Source organism: Lepidothrix coronata, unplaced genomic scaffold (genome assembly GCF_001604755.1).
Source record: "Lepidothrix coronata isolate B3197 unplaced genomic scaffold, Lepidothrix_coronata-1.0 Scaffold141, whole genome shotgun sequence".
Classification (NCBI taxonomy): Eukaryota; Metazoa; Chordata; class Aves; order Passeriformes; family Pipridae; genus Lepidothrix; species Lepidothrix coronata.
In genome coordinates, this window is record NW_016690321.1 from 86132 (window position 1) to 104100 (window position 17969).

Genomic DNA, 17969 nt, shown 5'->3' on the forward strand with positions numbered 1-17969 from the left:
GAAAAAACCTTTAAGATCATCAAGTCCAAACAGGTGTGTTTGATTAAGATTAAACATGTAAATACAATTGTATTTTTGATAATTTAGCCAGGACAGACAATATTGGGTTTATGCCAGCTTTGATGCTAGCTATGTGGGGACAAAGATCTGTACTAGCATGAACCCTGTTGATAAAAAATAATCCAAAATCTATCAACATTGTTTTTTCCGATGAAGTCTAAAAGGGAGGAGTAATTTATGCTGGATCTCAGCTTTGCTTTGTGTTATTCTGGTGGTGTTTGACCCAGAAGCAGCAAAGAAGAATTTTCTGTATCATTGCGGATGGAGTTTTTGTGCGCAACCTGATTCCCAGGAATGCTTCTTGCAGTGTTCTGCAGAACCTCTTACCCAAGACACTGCTGGCAGGAGAAATCAAATTCCACAGCGGGATGTCTATCTCAGGACCTCTGTTGCCAACAGCCAGCCATGAAAGAGAGAGCCTGATGCTCTCTCAGCACAAATCTCAACCAGTCTTCTTAACCCCACAAAGTGGAGTGCGAAAGGAGGGAAAAGGGGAAACTACTCCAGGCACAGTGGGCAAGGAATGCTGAAAGGAACACCATCAGTGGCCAGACAAGGGTACCAAAACCAGACTGGCACACAAGGAAAGCAAAGGTTGTCTCCTCCTGAAGTACTTTGCTGAAAGTCTCTCTGTCGTGCTTCACTAGCTAAAGATGCAGCCAGACATCCCCTCTCCTAAATCATTACCCCAGCCTTGGTGTCAGCCTTTCTGGAAGAGAGAAAATGCAGGTCCTCCTGGATCTCCCTTGGCATGTCTTCATTTCTAGGGTTAAGTTTTCAAACCCCTTGTTTACTGAGAGTTATGTACTTTTCCCAAAATGTCTCTCTACATACAAACACCAGTAATCCAAATCAGGGCAACTTGCTACTTTGGGAACAAATCAGCATGAAAGCAAGTAGGGCTAATGTCATAAAGGAGGACTGGAGCATTTTTTGCTGATCTGGTAAGTGGACGGGCATAGGATACCTCCAGGAAACTACATCTAGAGGAATGGCTCAGTTGTCATGAGTGAAACCTTTATCAGCATACTGTTGAAAGTCCTAAAGGAGGTGATTAATTAAATTTTTTAACTTGCTCACAGACTTCAAAAGCACAAAAAGGTTCTTTCTGGCCAAAGTGATCACAGTCACAGTCTCAGCTCTTCTCCACCAATTGCTGCCCATTCTTGCTCCAGCTTCTACACTTGTGGAGTATGAAAGACAGTTTGATACTTGCCCCTGTGGGAAAGGAGCAAGTCCAAGGCATGAACTCAGCACAGTTTCAGTGCATGCTACCTCCTACCCCTGGGTTTCCAGGGACTAGGCTGTTCACACCTGGGATTGCATACAGAAGTGATTCTGTTCACAACATTGCAGAGCATTATGTTCCCACTGAAGGACCAGGCAGTCTATTTCCATTACATTTCCAGAAGCAAGGTCTTCTCACTAATTAGGGATGCTCTACCAGATAATTCACAGGTTTGAAAGTTTCTGTTTATAGGACACACTCAGTAACACTGAATTCAATATTTTAAAAAGTCTCTTTGCCCTTTCCTTGACCAAATCTCTCCCTTTCCCAGGAAAGGAAAGTCCTGTACCAGTAATCTGGGCAATTAGGAGCCGGGAAGGGGAAGGGGTTGGCTCATTTAAAGAAGGGAACTTCTTTGAGGGGAGGCAGTAATCAACACACAAAGCAAATAACATCACTGTCATACCAGAAATGTTTATTTTGTTCCTGAGACTGAAAATGGCAGGGGGCATAGCATGCAGTTTGGAAGAACTCATGGCTGCAGAGACAAGTAATGGCTCTGAAGGACATCAGAATGAGTTTCTTTTGCAATTATTTTAGATAATATTTACTGGAACACTTTTCATTTCAAAGGAAAACTATTTAACTCAAAAACTCTTAGAGTTACTGGTAATCCTTGGATGCATGCTTTCAGAGCCAGAGCATGAGGGATTGAGGGACAGGACCCCCAGGAGAAAGCCCACTGTTATCCAAAGATTCCATGTGTCCCTTTTCAGAAATTACATCCCCTCCCTTGTCTTCTCTCCTATCTAAGGCAGAGGTGCTTCAAAATGGCTGGATGAAGACCCGTCATCTCTGTGCCAGGCTGTTTCCAAGGGTGTCATAATGTTTATACCTGAAGTGATTTAAAGACGAAGGAAATGGATGTAGCAGGACAGGGTAGAGGCTGTGGTAATGTTAGCTCAGTATGACTGTGATACATACTGTCAGGGGGGACTTTTTCAGGGAGCAAGGCTGTTCTTATGTTGTCAAGCTATCTGTTGTGCACAGGTAGCTAAGCAGAAGGAATGACACAAGCATATTCACAAGCAGTATCACTGATCAAAAATAAACATGTTATTCAGACACATTCCAGAGCGCCATGCACCATCTCTCCCCAGGCATCTGCTTGTTTTATTACTTCTCTTAATAAAAGATAATATCTCAGTCCCTAAACCTCCCAGACATGCTTTATTCTGCTCAGCTGGCTGAGCTGAGGGGGCTGCAGCATTTTGTTTCTTTTGTGAGCTCAGCCCTATGACACTGAAGCCAGTGGAGAAGGGCTGGCCAAGGGCAGTACTGAGCACTGGCACCCCACGAGAGGGAGCAGAGCCAGGCAATGCCAGCAGCAAGAAGGGGGAAGGAGCAGAGCCAACACAGAGCCAGAGCCCAGCCCTCGTCCTGCTGCTTGAGAACTGAAAGGGGAGTTGTGGGTGTGTGCTGCCCAAAGGGGTCAGACCCCACTGCTGTCCCTGACTCTCCTTGTCAACCACAGTCACTGCTCCCTTTCACTCACCAGCAGCCAGCTTGTTTGTCCAGGGCTGCAATATGGCCAAAGCAAGCTGTTTTGCTGCCAACAGCCTCCCACGCAAAGGAGGCTTCCAATATTACCAGCATTTTGCTACTGGATTGTCTTTAAATTATTTTGGGGACTTGCTATGCAATTCAGCTGTCAAGTTTAAAGATCTGTATCTAAATTCATTATCTCCATCTCTGTTGGAAAGAAACAGGTACTCCTCAGGTGTGACTTGGTTTGTCCTGAAGCAGTTCAACTGCAACTCCCCTGAAAAGGCCTCTTTCTCTCCACTAACTATCGTGGGAATCTGCATTCTCTCTGATGAAGAATTCTGCTCTGTAGACACCTAGGAGTCAGTTAATACACTCGTGCCTAAGGTCATTTGAGGTCCCCTGGGTTATTCAGTGTGAGCTGATTCTCCAGAAGGGTCATTTCCCACAGCTCTTATAAATTATATGCCATCCCTCTGCTGTTGACTGAGTAACAGTTAACAGAGCTAGAGTACCTTCAATGAACTGTTTATCTATGCTGATGTAGCAGAATTAAGTCCATATAGAGGATATCTACATCTAGGTACCTCTAAATAAGCTGGGCAACTCAACTCTGAAACAGCGAGTGGAGATTGAGCACTCAATCCATTTGCTCTTACAAAGGTGATTTGAGATGCCTAAGGGTATCCAAAACATCTGCATAGGATTGCCAGATCTGATACAGAGGTAAGGGAGATTCATGTGCTCCTGGAGTGGTCACTGGAAGCTGAACAGGAGACACTGAAGTGTCAAATGACACTATGCCAATGTGCAAGCAACTAATGTGAGGCCCCAGGCAATCCAGGTGACCACACCTGGGAGCATTTCAGCGCACACAGAAATAGGCACCTGCATCCAATCAGCTGGGGCAGTCCTTCCGACCTTTTGGCTGTTTGGGAGCTGAGACGCTCAGCTCACATTTAGGTAATAACCATCAGATATCTAAATTTAGATGCCTCCCTCTGCAAGTTACATCCTGTCACTAAAGTGAGGTGACAGTTATCTCACCTTTTTGGTGTGATCACTGTGCCATTTGTACTTGCCCGTGTGGACCTGCGATGCTTCTCCACCTTTCCTGGCACTGCATGAGAGCCATGGCCACCATGTCTCAAGCTAACCTACCATGAGTCAGCAGCCCTCCGGCTCCTAAGTCACTTGGGATTTTTTTTAAATGTAGCCCCATTTATTAGCCTTTTGAAAGTACAGGATGTGTTTGATGGCTGACACTCAAGGATTTCTCTGGCATTTTGCAAAATGTCAGTGTTGCTTTTATCTTTTCTTCTTTTTTTCCCCTTTATAATTTGACAGGGTCTATTCCATGGAGGTTTGTGTGTCTGTGTAAATGTAGAGAAGTAGCTGGCAATCCATAATGTGCTCTGACAAGATGCAAATAGGCTGGCAGTGACCAGTGACCTTTGAAATCTTCTTGGGATGTCTTCCTAGACAGGTTGTGTCCCACTGAGATGGTGCTAAACTCTCCATCACTCCTTCTTTCCTCCTCTCATTTTTCATAACTGCCTCCTTCTTGGCTGGCTCACTAAGCCTAGGACCTACCTTAAAGTTTAGATTAATTTTATGTAAAGAAACATGGTATGTCCTTTCCTAAGAAGCCTCAGGATTTTACACTGAAACAAAAGTAGGAAGGACATGAGGAACTGTCTCAGGGCTCATCATGGCTCACCCCAGAGTGACTGCACTGTGTTGCCTTTCACTGGGTGAGCCACTCATCCCTGCAGGCCCTTAGGTACTTCTGTGAGGTGTGGAAGAGAGGACTCTTCTGTAGGTGTCTTGTGGCAATGTCCACATGTGATATTCAAAAAGAATCAGCACTCAGAAGTAAGCCCTAAAACAAACAAACAAAATTAACATGCAGATGAGGCACCTGTGGGCAGTCAGACTTCAGCATAGGCATATACACCTGCTCCTCCCTTTTTGAGAAGGAGCACAAACTTCATGAAGTGGGAGGGATTTCCAAGTTTGAGGGGCTCTGTGTAGGGACAGTGCTCAGTGTGGATAGGCCCTGATCTCAATTTCTTATCGGGATAATAAAATACTCCCAGTGAGTAATATTTAAATAACAAATGAAGTCATGAACACATTGGAGATACACGAGGATTTGGATGGGATTGTGCCAATAGGTGTGTGCATAATATGTAGAGTAAGGGGGAATATATCATTGCCTTTGTTGATTAACACTTTGGGCCAGAATTTCGACAAAGTGACTCAGCGCTTGTGAGCAGACAGAACTGAGCCTCCAGAGAGCAAGGCTGGGATGAGCAAGACACAAGGAAAGTCAAGCTGGCCTTTTCAAGAAAGGAGCTGGCTGGCACAGGTGGAAGGGACAAGCAGAGCAGACAAGTCCCCACATGCAGTCGCAGCACCCAGCAAGAGCCCCGAGGAAACCATCTCTGGAGGTAGGCTTGCAGCCACTCTCCCTCAGGGCACCGTGGGCCGTTCACACCCCACAGCCTCTCATCTCTCACTTTGCAACCAGTTATCTGGTGAGAAAGCATGCAAAGAGACAAAAGACTTGGAGCAGGGAGGGGATGCACTACTATTCATAGTCCCGGTCCCCACCCACGGGTGCCAGGACTCAGACAGGGGAGCTCCTTATCGGGTGCTTGACTGAGCAGCATTCAGTCCCAGCCCAGGGCTGGGACAGGCAGCGACTCCATCTCCACCCCGACGCAGGGGTGAGTGCCCCACTGACGTCAGGAGGTCTTACTTCATTTCCTGGCACAGGGACCGAATTTTCATAGCCGTGTCCTGTGGGAGAGGAGAGGCGGTGGAACTGGAATAGGCGTGCTCAGCCCCACCTCCCCAGCCCTCCAGCTGTTAAAGCTCCCACGAAGGGCGAGCGCGGAGCTCCTGCTGGGCCGGGGTTGCGGAAGCGGCGGTGCCTGTGTTACTGCTGCACTGGAAACTTGCCTCTTGCAGACGGAGCCTCCCTGTTACCTACCCAGAGAGGTAATTCAAGGCAATGTTTTACAGGATCCAGGGCGGGCCTGCCTTCTGCGGCTGGGATGGGATGGCGTGCAGGACCATGGCTCTGGGGGGTGGGAGAGAAGGGGCATGGGGTGCCACAGTGAGCTGAGAGTGCCTCCCACCCTTGACTCTAATATGGGATTGCCAGCCGGAGCTGGTGGGTGGGGGGTGTTTGTTATGAGAGACATTCCTGGGAAACTATTTGAAATTTGTGGGTGGATGGGTGTATTTTATGCACAAGTATCCATGAGAGAGGAGGGTCAGGGTGAAGGGACAGCACTCAGCAGTCAAGCGAGAGCCATGATTTGGGATGTGCTGTATAAGTTACCACAGCACAGACTCCTTTGCACTGACTGCAGAACCCCTTGGAATTCCTAGACACTTCTGTAGGTGCTGGGTGAGCACACAGCTTCTGGGGGACAACAGTCACCCAAGTAGACAGGGCAGAGATGCTTCATGACTCATCATGCCTCATAGAACATCTACCCCTGAAAAAAAAAAAGACAGTAGAAATTATTACAAGTGGCCCAGTTCCCCAAGTCAGCAGGGTTCTTTCCATCCTATTTGTTTCAATGGCCATCGTGGCTGTCTGTGGCAAGTACCACTTGTAGTGAGCACCAGTCAGGACTCAAAGAAATGGGTGTGCTCTGTGCTGCCATGTCTCATGCTGGCTCTTTGGGCTCTGCATGTGCCCCAACAGCGAGCACCAGTCTGTATCTGCCGGAGCTGTGAACAGATAAGCTAACCAGTTCAATAGTAAATGTCTGTGGATAAAATTTTAGCATTTGCTCTACAGATTTTCAGAAAGGTTCATTATTTGTTACCCAGAAATATCCAGATAACTCTCAGCTATTTGTGCAAGAGATAAATCCCCAAAATTTAGTGAACAATGATTTGTGAAAACTCCTGCATATGTTATTCACTTATTCTGTTCTTTCCATGGGAGTCCGAAGTTCCTGCATATTTAAATAATTTGCATTGTATTGTAGTCAGCTTTTTGAAGAGCTGTACATCTCCTTTTACACAGTGAGGTTAAAACCTGGAAGAATATTCCACCAGTTCAGTTATAAGCAGGTCACATTGGAGCATATGTGGGGCTGAAAGTGAGTCAGTGATATTTTCGCCCTTTGTTCATCCCTTGATTAGATCAATTGTCATTATTGAGAACAGTCTGCACTCCCTAAAATCTGTTGGAAGGGCTTTAGAACCAGCTTCATAATTGCAGTATGTTGTTCTGGAGGGAGAAAATCAAGGCAAATGCCATAGTGAGCAATAAAATCTAAATTTTGCAAGGTTAATTTTTTTTGTTTATCTGTCAGAAAGCCCCTGGTTTTCCAGTGTGAGTCACCTTTAAGCACAGGTTCGCCCATGTTTCATTCTGTTATTGTATCTAAACTCCTGTTTTGATAGATTTTAGTGACCCGAGGCTAACTGATCAATTTGGTATCTAGAAAGCAGTACCTGGTCCCTGGGATCTAATGTGCCATGAAGTACCCAACCCCTTGTGCAGTAGTTTCTGCATATGCTTCAAGCTTCCAAGGAAATGGGGAACTTAATTCCCCTCAGTGATGGGCAGAGCTCACCTAAACAGCCATCTTAAGCCCTCTTTATCCCCTGGCGAGACAGGCTTATTCAGACAGCACTGAAATCTTTATGAGACAGCAGGAATGCGCTAGGTGCATTAGGGACCTTGACATCATTGACTTGTGGACTCCTCACGCAGTAACTTGGTGGTTACTTCTCATGCAATGAACAGCATTAGCTCTGACATGTCAGGCCTCTAGTCAGTGCAAGGCAATATCTTGGGGAGGAGACTGAGGTCTTCAAGACACTTCTTATTGCTGCACTGCCATGAAAAAGGAGGAGTATGAGTTTAGGGCTAATGGTTGGTGGCCTATATTTGCTATTTAATTTGGACTGAGAAGAGCTAAGCCAGAGGTATCCAGGTTAGTTATCTGGAGGATAAAAGGCGGTAAGGTTCCCCCTTCGCTCATAATAGTAAAGGCATTAAAGTTCCCTCTTCATTCATCCCAGTAAACCACAGCCAAAAGTGCTTTAGAGATAGTAAAAGGAAAGCAAGCAGAATAACAAGTTTCTTGTTCTGCACTGTTCATTGCTGAACCTCACTGGCACAAGGTACTGATGTTGTTTGGACTTGTCAAAAAAGGGTAAACTGTGTTATGACTAACAGCTGCTCTTGTATCACAGAAGTGACAAGGCAGCTTGGTCTCTGCACTGCAGAGCACCAAGCTAATGCCTGTGAAAGCGCCTCACCTTTTCCCTGTTCCCCACACTCCTACAGCATTGCACAACCTCAGGCACAGTGCAGAGGACATGCAAGGTGAATTGCCTCCTGCTGAGGGGCTTGGCTTGTCTTTGATAGATAGCCTATATCAAACAAGGAGATGGCTCTGCTCCCACAGCCCCATGTCCTTAGCACTGTGGTGAGGTAAGGATGGAGGTCTATCCTGCCTCTCGTTCCTCAGTGCTGGCAGCACCCAGATGGTTGATATGACAGCCTGTGTCTTTTCTTCTACAGCTCTGAGGAAACATTTCACAGGGAGGTTGTTCAGGAAGGCAAGAGGATGACAACCTCACCTCCCCAAGGCTGCGGCAGCATCCATGCTGACTACTACCTGCTCTGTGACACAGAGATGGCCTGGGGGATTGTCCTGGAGTCGCTGGCTGCAGCAGGCATCCTCATCACCATTTTCCTCATCTGCTCGCTCTTCTTTCTCATCTGCAAAGTCCAAGACAATAGCAAGCGGCACATGATCTCCGTCTATTTTTTAGGCACACTTGGCATTTTTGGTCTCACTTTTGCCTTCATCATTAAACTCAATGACAGGACTCGCCCCACTCGCTTCTTCCTATTTGGAGTCATCTTTGCTCTCTGCTTCTCATGCCTCCTCACCCATGCCTGCAACCTCAGCAAACTAGTGAGAGGAAGAAAACCCTTCTCCTGGCGGGTGCTGCTGCTCCTCATTGTTTCCTTTGCCCTGGTACAAGTTGTGATCAGTATTGAGTACTTAGTCACCATGCTAGTAAACCAGAAAGACAATTTTCTGAATATGTCTCGGGAGGATACCAACAAGGACTTTGTCATGCTTTTGATCTACGTGCTCTTCTTGATGGCTCTGACCTTCTTGGTTTCCATTTTCACATTCTGTGGGTCATACAAAAGCTGGAAGAGGCACGGGGCGCACATCTTTGTCACTGTCCTGTTCTCCATTGCCATTTGGGTAGTGTGGATCACTATGCTCACAAAAGGCAACACAGTTTTAAAAAAAGAAACCTGGGATGATCCTGTCGTGGCCATTGCTCTGGTGTCCAATGGTTGGATTTTCCTGATAATGTATATCGTCCCTGAAATTTGCTTCCTCACTGCTCCTCTGAAGCTAGAGGACTACCCTCCAGAAAATGACTTCTGCCAGCCCAAATTCATGAAGCAGGCAACCGGCGTGGACAACCGTGCCTACACCCAAGATGAAATTGTGCAAGGTATGATGAAGTGAATGACTCCATTGTCCCCCAGCCCAAAGCACGCAAGTACCACTCTTGAGCTAAAAGGGGTATGAGGGCTACAAGAAAAGACTTGAAGATGATAGGAAATTTAGAGGTAGGAAAAAGTTTCATAGTGATTAAACTTCAGAAATACACATGAAAATTAATCTCCAGACAAGACAGAAATGAGTAAGGACCAATGCAGATGCCGAAGATGTGTAGGAGGAGTGACTGAGTAGGAGACTTGCTGCATATCATGGCTGAAACATAACTTCTTACAACCCTGTTATGTCAGGGAAGTCCATGTAAAAAATCAGGAGGGTTTTTTGTCTCATCAGACCTCTTCAGGTTATAGCTTGGAGGTTATTTATTCCAGTTCTGATCTCATTGCCATTATCCATTTAAGAATGAACCCAACATCCAAAAAGGAGGCAAGGAGGTCTTCCTTTTCTGTATCAGTCTCCTGCCTACTTGGACAAAGCAAAATGTTTTATCAGTTGAGGCTTCCCAAATCTCTGGGCAGGAGATGCGATTCCCTTTCCTGTGGATCTGCTACTGAGATCACATTTGTCACCTGGAGTCAAACCCCCAGGTTTATAAAAGAATAGCCAAGAAAGGTTGTGCTCTCCCAGGGAATACAACAGACAGGGTCTTGTGCATACAAGTGGGAGGGATTTGGCTGGTGATGGTGACAGTGATTGTGAGGCAACAGGAGGTGTCTAAACTCCAAGGCTACCTATGTCCTGTTATTTGCAATACTATTCATTCCTGCTTTCAGAAGGAAATATTTAATAAGTCATCCACCTATGGATTTTAACCCATTCCTGTCTGCGTATTGTATAGTTGGATGAGTCTAAAAGCAGCTGCTTATGTAGCCACGGGCCCTTTGAGTCTCCCTTGATGTGGTATTTCCAAGCTATTGTATAATGCTGATGCACTAACTTTCCCCTCCTCTTGTCTTGTGACCCAGGAAACAGAGGAGACCCCAGCTACTCCCCATACACTTCTCACTTTCCGATGAAGGTAAGTTCATGCCCCCGTCATCTCTTTCACCACATGGAGGCTATTGTTTAGGCACTGAAGGCAAGGAAAGTAGAAGGGCCAAAGACAGACGGAGCTAAAGCAGGCTCTGTGGAGGCAGACAGGTGCTTTGCATGGAGCCAAGTCATACCATGACATGTTCATGGAGGTGCCTGTGGCTGGGGGGAAGGAGCTGTGACATGTCCAGGGACATGGGAACGCAAGAAAGGGCCCAAGGTAAACTCTGAGGTGTAATTTTTAATATTTCGGGCTTTGATATCACATTTTTGAGCACAGTTCTTGCAGTAGACTGTGCCCTTTCCTAAGGAGATGGTGCTTATTTCCCCAGCCCATGCCCTGAATGTATTCCCACCTGCAGACACTGGACACTGCAGTACAGATCCCATATGGGCAGTCTGCATGTCCACCTGTCCATTCACCAGTCCTCCTTCAGACCACAGCCTGTCCAAGTCTAGTAGCTCACATCAGGCATCACATGTCCTCTGGTGACACGTCTCCATCACTGATTTGTTCTGCCAGGATCCTCTTTCACTGCCTCGTTGATCACATTCTCAGGAAACCTTCAGCTCTGTTTCTCCCTCCCCTCCTTTGTTAAGCCCTATTCTATTACTCCTCTCCAGTTTTCAAAGGCAAAGACTTTTGTGCTTCCTTTTCAGACCATCGAACCCCAGAATGATTTCTCCATCCCTCGCGCCAAGGCCCGGACGAGCCCATACCATGACTACACTGGTGGGAAAAGCCCCATGTAGCAGCTCCACAGGGAGCAAAGACACTAAGTGCCCACCAGCAGAGGCATGGGGAGTGGGCCATATGGTCACAAGTGAGATGATCCTTCAGAAGAGAGTCAACCCACACCAGCAAAAGAGGAGAGGGATCCTCTTCCCCTACACAGGCACCCCTGTAGCCCCCTCTCATTGTTCAAACCCAGCTTTCAGACACTGCTCTGGCCATCCTGTCCCTGCGCACTCTGTCTCCATGAAATGGAGCTTCTCTCTTCTGACAGAGGATTGTCCTGGCCTATTTTCAGCAGGAATGCTGTAAGGCTAGAGAAGCAGGAAGATCGTCAGCTGGGTCTGCAACTGGCTCTGCCCCAGAGAGGACTTGCTTTAATCAGCTTGTGGGTATGCCTGCACCCCACATCTGACAGGAGAAGAGGCAGGACCAGGAGCACCAACCCTACACATCCCCTACTCCTGCCCCCCCATGTAGACATCTCAGGTACTACTGAGGACACCCTTATCTTTCCACTGTTACTTTTGTGCCCACTCCCAGCCCTGCCTGGCTCTCCTCCAGAGATCAGTGTAGACAGAGAGAGAGAGAGAGAGAGAGAGTGTATTCCTTTTTTCATTTTCATAATTGCTTCCAACACCTTCCTCATCATCTAGGGACCATGGTGGAGAGGGGGAAAAATTTTAAGACATAAAAAGAGCTACATCTATTTACCCTGACAAATTTTTCAGTTTGCACTTCAGCATCAGCCTCCCTCCTGGCTCTGACTCCTGACCACATGCCCCAGCTGAACTCCCCAGGAGGAGCCCAGCTCCACAAACGAGGAGTTTGGGTCCCTTCTCACCCCTGCTACTGCAGGCTGTGGATCCATGAAGACAAAACCCCTTCCATACATCGCTTTGCAATACCCTGGTGGGATTTAATCTTGTGAACCTTGGAGCTCTGCCTCCTTCTGAATGTGTCCGTAGCATTAACACAAACATTTCCCAAGCAGCCAGGTTACAGAGGGAGGATACCCTTCTTCCCAAGTGTGAGTAAGCATGAGAATGTGCACGTCTGTGTGCGTGTGCGTGTGTGTGTGTGTGGACTGCACCCTGATGATGAGCAATGAGTCTGCAGAGTTGAATCATTCTGTAGCCTGCTTTGCATTTGATAAATAGCTTTCCATGATATTTTATACATAACTACAGAGAGCTCTCCAAGTGGGTGTGTATAGTACACTGGTGTCTGACACAACTATGTATTTATTTAGTACTTTGTATGTGGAATATTTAATTAATAAAAACCGAAACAGCCTATAAGAAACTGGCGTTCTGTCTCGGGAATGTGATTCCTGCAAAGGGTGGTGGGGTGACAGCAATAGCTCTCCATGGGTTGGAGTGGGCCACCTGGGAGGTTGCACTTGAAGCGAAAATGGCAAAGAGATGCTGGCTTCTTCGAAGCTGTCTTTGTGGATGAAAGATCAGCTGCTTGAGAGTCTAAGAGAAGGGTTAGTAGCTTCTCCATTCTACTTTTCTTGAATGAAGAAAGTTGATTCAATGTTAAAGGTGCTTAAGAAATGAATAAATATAAAACCAAGCCATGGCAAGCAAATGCTGGAGGAAAGATGTGAACTTTTCATCACTGCATGTGTCTGTATCTGCTGTGTCAAAATTCCTGTATTTATTCACTTGTGTCTTGTTGGGTACTTGCACAATCAAGAACAGGAAAGGAACATGAGGTATGTAATTCAGTTTGTAAAAAGATGTCTTTCTGATGTTCCTAATACATGTAATATTTTTATTTGAAAGTAGAAAACAATATCAAAGCAAAATAATTATGTCTGAAGATGATGATGATAATAATGATAATAAAAATTTTTTAACTACCTGATGGTATGAGGCTATAATCTCCCATTTTAGAGGATCCTCTCCCATGAGATTTTACATGATATGTTATGCTACCACATGTCCATATGCTCTTGCCCTTTCCTCAGGCACAGTGCTGTCTAGAATATGTCAGCCTGGGCCTTCCCCACTCTTCGTACCAGCACTGAAAGGCAACAGAGGGACATTTGAGGCTTCTGAATCACTTGGCATGAAAAAGAGCCCTCCTAAGGATTGGTTTGAAATGTGTCACCAGATAACTTGCCTTTTTCTAGTAAATTTGAGGTGGAAATAATGCTAACTCCCCTCCTCCCCTCCACCTAACAGTCCACAGGTGTAACACAGGATGGGAGAGAAAACTCAAGGATGCTAAAGTAACACTGGGGAGGAGGCGGTGAAAAGGCCACAATGCAACTTCTTGACTTGCAGACTGAAGATAGGAGGGATGTGCTTGAAACAACGAACTTTAAAGAAATTAGGTTTTCAAGTAGATGTGGTGTCACTGATGGCTTAAATGCAGATCGAGTATGTCCCAGGATGATTCAAAAATGTGTTAAAACAGAGCCAGCCTCCCTGCTTCAGTGCACTCTGGTGGAGCAAAGGGACAGGTTAACGGGAGAAATAAGAGTGAAGTGTTCTCTTACCGTGCGTGTTTTCCATAACCCAGGCACTTACTGACTCCTTCACTAACTGCCACAGAACAGAAAGTGCCTCCCAATGCACCTTGGCCCCAGAGGGAGCAGAATCAGAAGGGATGAGAGACACCATATGCACTCCCATCGAGTCAGGGCATGGTGATTTTCTTGATTACTTGGCTGTTACTGTGTATGCTGCTCGGCAGAGAATGAAAATCTCCTTCCATGGATTTACAGTGCCTTTTAGAGTAGTTTTTTTAAACCTCTGTAATGACACAAATACTAATCTGCCCAGAGCTATTTTGCACTTGTTCAATATTAAGGCAGCTTTGGTTGAGGGCTGATTTAATGCCAAAATAAATACGAATTTCTGTGGAACTTGGCACTAGTAGGAAAGGGGTGCTGCTACTCTGAAGATTTCTCACACCTCAGGAGAGACTTTTGGGAAAACAGCAGTTTCCTCTCTCCTTATAACCGAGCTTAAACCAAACCAGTTGGCCACTTAGTCACACACACACATGTCCCAGGGAAATCCTAAACTGGTGGGGCCAGACAGACTAGACCCAAAAGGGGCAGGTGAGTTGAGGAGGCAGGAAGGTTGTCTAATCCTTGTGCTGTTTGTTCTTAAAATCTGCTCACTGGAAGGCCTGTAAACCCAGTAAGGCTCATCCCTACCTGCTCTCCTGCAAAGGGCTCCCTTAGTGGTGGTGGTTGCAGGTATGCTGCCTTCAGGGCCCTCTGGTTTCTGGTCCCTCCTCTCCCTATTCGAGGAGACTAGAGCATCAGAAATGTACACACCGGAGAAGGGTTGGCACAGAGCACACTTGGATTATGAAAGCAGCCAGGATTATCGGGAGATAGGATAAACTCTGCTGAACTTCAGGTCAGGGGTGTCATGGGAAAAGAGTAAAGAATGACAAAAACACTGCTCAGTCCCAGGACCTTCAGGGTCACCATCCCATGGCCTTGCCAGGGCTGTAGGGCTCCACGTGCCTGGCCAGGAGTGAACATGAATGGTGCAATAAACCCTTGGAGCACAGACACAGGTCAGTGGTGCCACGGCCTGGAATGGGGAAGGACCTTGCAGGTCCCTTACTTCTCAAATGCTCCCTGGTTTGCCAAAAAGCTCCCCTTCCGGCAGCTGGTGCCAGTGCCACCCTCCCTAACAAGATGTTTCTTTGGGAGGCATTCACCCTCTCCCCACAAATCCTGTAGCTCTTGTTGTGGCACAGGGGTCATGAGTCCCCCTTCTTCAGCTGGGACTACTCTCTCCAGGCTCACAGGGCCAGGGGATCACTTTAATCAGATCTGCTCCCCAAGGAACAGAATCACAGGGTCATATCTTGGATGTGGCAACTTTTGGTCCAACTGTGCATGTTGTTCCTTTGTCAAAGGTGACTGACTGTCTCACAACAGGGCTGACATTACAGATGGTGTGGCCAGTGCCCAATGACAGTAGTCACCTCCTCCCACACAAACCCTACACTGTATGTTTCAGTGTGTGTCATCGTACTGGGCCAGAAAAAAGGTAGCTGAAGAGGAGAAATACCTCCCATTTTTCTGGTTCTGATAGAGGGAAAGTAAACAGCTGGGAGCACAGTCTCCTTCAGCCATCCCAAGTAGCTGCATTACAGCCCATAAGCAGCACCTCGAGGGGAACAACACTCAGAGGAGCAAGAGGCAGCATTAAATCCCCTACATTTCCACTGGGCCAGGTGGGCTGCTTAGCTTACATTCTTCTCCTCCACATACGCGCTCCTCAGGGAGGGACTGGCTTTGCAGCTTCTTAAAGACAAATGTGAGATCTAAAAGCTGCCAGTGTCAAGGTCATGTGTGGGTAACACATGGGATGCCTCTTGCTTTATTCTGCCCCAAGCTCCCTTCAAAGCTCCCTTCACACACATGCAGGGAGCTGGTGGTCCTGAGAAACAACAGAGTTCTTCCTCATTTCCAGATCTTTCCTACATTTTAGTAGGTTTAGCAGTATTACAGAGTCACACAAAGGCTTCAGTCAGATGGGACCTCTATAGAGGTCTAGTCTAGTAAGTCTTCAGGCAGAAGAGCCTGAAGAAGGCTCAATTCAAAGCTAGACCACATTTGAGGTAAGCTTTGAATATCTCCAAAGGTGGAGATCACACAGCTTTTCAGGGCCCCTGTGCTGGTGTCTGACCACCCTCACTGGTATCTTTTTTAAACTTGTGTCTAATCACAATTGCCCTCGTTGCAATTTCTCTGTCATCCCCGTGACCTTTCAGTGTATACCTCTAAGAGAAGTCTGGTCCCATCTTCTCTATAGCATCCATTTAGTTAATAGACAAAAGCAACCCCCTTAGCCTTTCTTCTGGTGGCCGAGCAGATCCCTCAGTCTTTCCTCCTGGTGACATGCTCTAAGCAGCTCCCAGCTGTCTCAGTGGCCCCCCTGCCAGACTTGTTCCACTTGATCAAGCTCTGTTGCAGTGAGAGACCCAAACTGGACACAGTACTCCACATACAACCTCATGAGCACTAAATAAAAGGGAATAACCAACTCCCTCACCTTGCTGACTTCACCCTTACTCATGCAGCCTGGTATGTGGTTGGCATACATTGCCATAAGTGCACATTGCTGGACAATGCCTTCTTCAGATTAATTTTCCCCAGCATCAGTTACTCCCTTTGCCCTGGAGGAGCTTGTGTGATTATAAATAGAAGAGAGTCAACAGTCCTGAGGTTACATCTCTAAGGCAGGTTGTTTCCGGCAGGAGCCAGAAATAGCACCCAAGGCCACAAAGCTGAAGGCTGCAGTGGTAGCTGCCTCTCCCAGCAGGAAGTCCTGGAGAAGGAAACCCAAAGGCCCCTGCTCTAATTTGCCTGCTTTCTGGGGCTCTGAATGCAAAGTGGAGGTGTGCCTCTGCAGCAGCAAGCCCAGCCCTTGTGTACCACCTGGTCTGCATCTTTCCACCCATGCTGGGGTTGGTGAGCTGTTGGTGACCAGCTGTGCTCAGTGAAGCTGTGCACTCTGGGACACCCAACCACAGGGACTTGCTGCCTCTGCCTCAAGGCAGTCTTAGCCACTGCACTGAGCAATGCAGGACGGTGGCCATGAGAGGCTCTCCTGGGGGTTCCTGCCCCACTCCAGCCATCTTGGGGCAGGGACCTGTGTACCTGGGACATGTCCTCTCCCCTCTCCCTCCCTGCAGCACATTCACCCTTCTGTACCCAGGACTCTCCTATTCAGGAACCTTTCCCTCCCCTAAAGTCAACATGCCTTGCCACATGCAGTTTCTAGGGCAACTGGTGTTTGCTTTGCTTTTGCTATGGTGATGAGTGAAGCACTGTGCTAGATATAAGTACCATTTTCTGCAAAATGCTTTCTCAAGTGCCAGGCATGGAGCAGGAGCTGACATCCTGGCTGGCCAGGCTGATTTTATTTGTATCTATCTCCAGAGTCAGCCAGGCAGAGCTGGTAACCGGTGCATTTGAGGAGAAAGCAAAGGCTGTGGCTTACAAAATGGGCATCTTGTTTTCTAATTAATTAGTCAAGAGCTGAAATAGAATGCTCTGTCTCCAACATATGTCGCTGTCTGTTGTTTCTCCCTCAAAACAGTCTGTAGTGAGGATCAAATGACTGAGCATAAAGAAATGCTGAAAAATTTCTGTGATATCTCTAATCACGCAGAGAAAGGGATGTGGGTAGCATCCTGGGCTCTGGTACTGCTCCTTGCTTGGTGCTGTAAGAAACTACATTTTCCTGCAAACCAGCTCTCTACTGCTTTTGCCAGGCTGAACAAACACATGCTTGAATCTCAGTGTCACTTGGGCATCCCACGGTGCCCCTATAATCAAAAAAACAGGCTGTTCCTGCAGGCTCTCCGGTTTTAGCAGTGCCGAACCACCCTCTCCCACTGCCTGTTTGCCATGTCGTCAGCCCCTAACTCAGCTACCTGAGACTGGCGCCAAGGGAGCCATGAGGCACGCAGGATCCAGGATGATTCCAGCACCCACCGGCTACCTACGGTGCTCTCCTGAGCAGTGGGCCCCGCCCCACCGCGCTAATTCTGGCAGGATTGAAATCGAACCCCACGAAAACAGGGAGGAGGCTGGTTTTAGGCTTCTAGTTCCGCAAAGGGAGCGGAGGCAACGCCACCAAGAAGGTCGGTGCGAGGAAAAGAGCCGGCGGTCGTGCCGGGAGGACCCGAAGCCGCCGTTGGCCGCCGGGTGGCGCCGTTGCCCCGCGGAGCCCCCGCGGCTGCGGCCGCCGCCGGGCCCGGCCCCGCCGGGATCCGCGCAGGGATGGGCGGGAGCGGGGGCCTGATCCTGCCGCGGGGGAAAACATACTTTGTTCTAATTAAAAAAAAA

The 17969-nt window shown here is 47.4% G+C and overlaps 1 protein-coding gene across 1 annotated transcript; it reads left to right on the forward strand.

The window, feature by feature from the left end:
• Window positions 1-5669: 5669 nt before the first annotated feature.
• On the forward strand, window positions 5670-12961 carry LOC108503535 (retinoic acid-induced protein 3-like). The gene is made up of 4 exons (XM_017827565.1): window positions 5670-5839; window positions 8397-9358; window positions 10332-10384; window positions 11059-12961. Exons 2-4 carry the CDS (start codon window positions 8443-8445, stop codon window positions 11149-11151), a joined length of 1062 nt encoding a protein of 353 aa, XP_017683054.1. The 5' UTR covers window positions 5670-5839; window positions 8397-8442; the 3' UTR covers window positions 11152-12961.
• Window positions 12962-17969: the final 5008 nt, after the last annotated feature.

What these genes read in the sequence shown, in the direction of transcription:
- LOC108503535 (XM_017827565.1), top strand. Translation starts at nt 8,443, where the DNA reads ATGACAACCTCACCTCCCCAAGGCTGCGGCAGCATCCATGCTGACTAC. An exon ending in CCAAGATGAAATTGTGCAAG is followed by an intron (nt 9,359 to 10,331) that starts GTATGATGAAGT and finishes CTTGTGACCCAG; the next exon opens with GAAACAGAGGAGACCCCAGC. An exon ending in CTTCTCACTTTCCGATGAAG is followed by an intron (nt 10,385 to 11,058) that starts GTAAGTTCATGC and finishes CTTCCTTTTCAG; the next exon opens with ACCATCGAACCCCAGAATGA.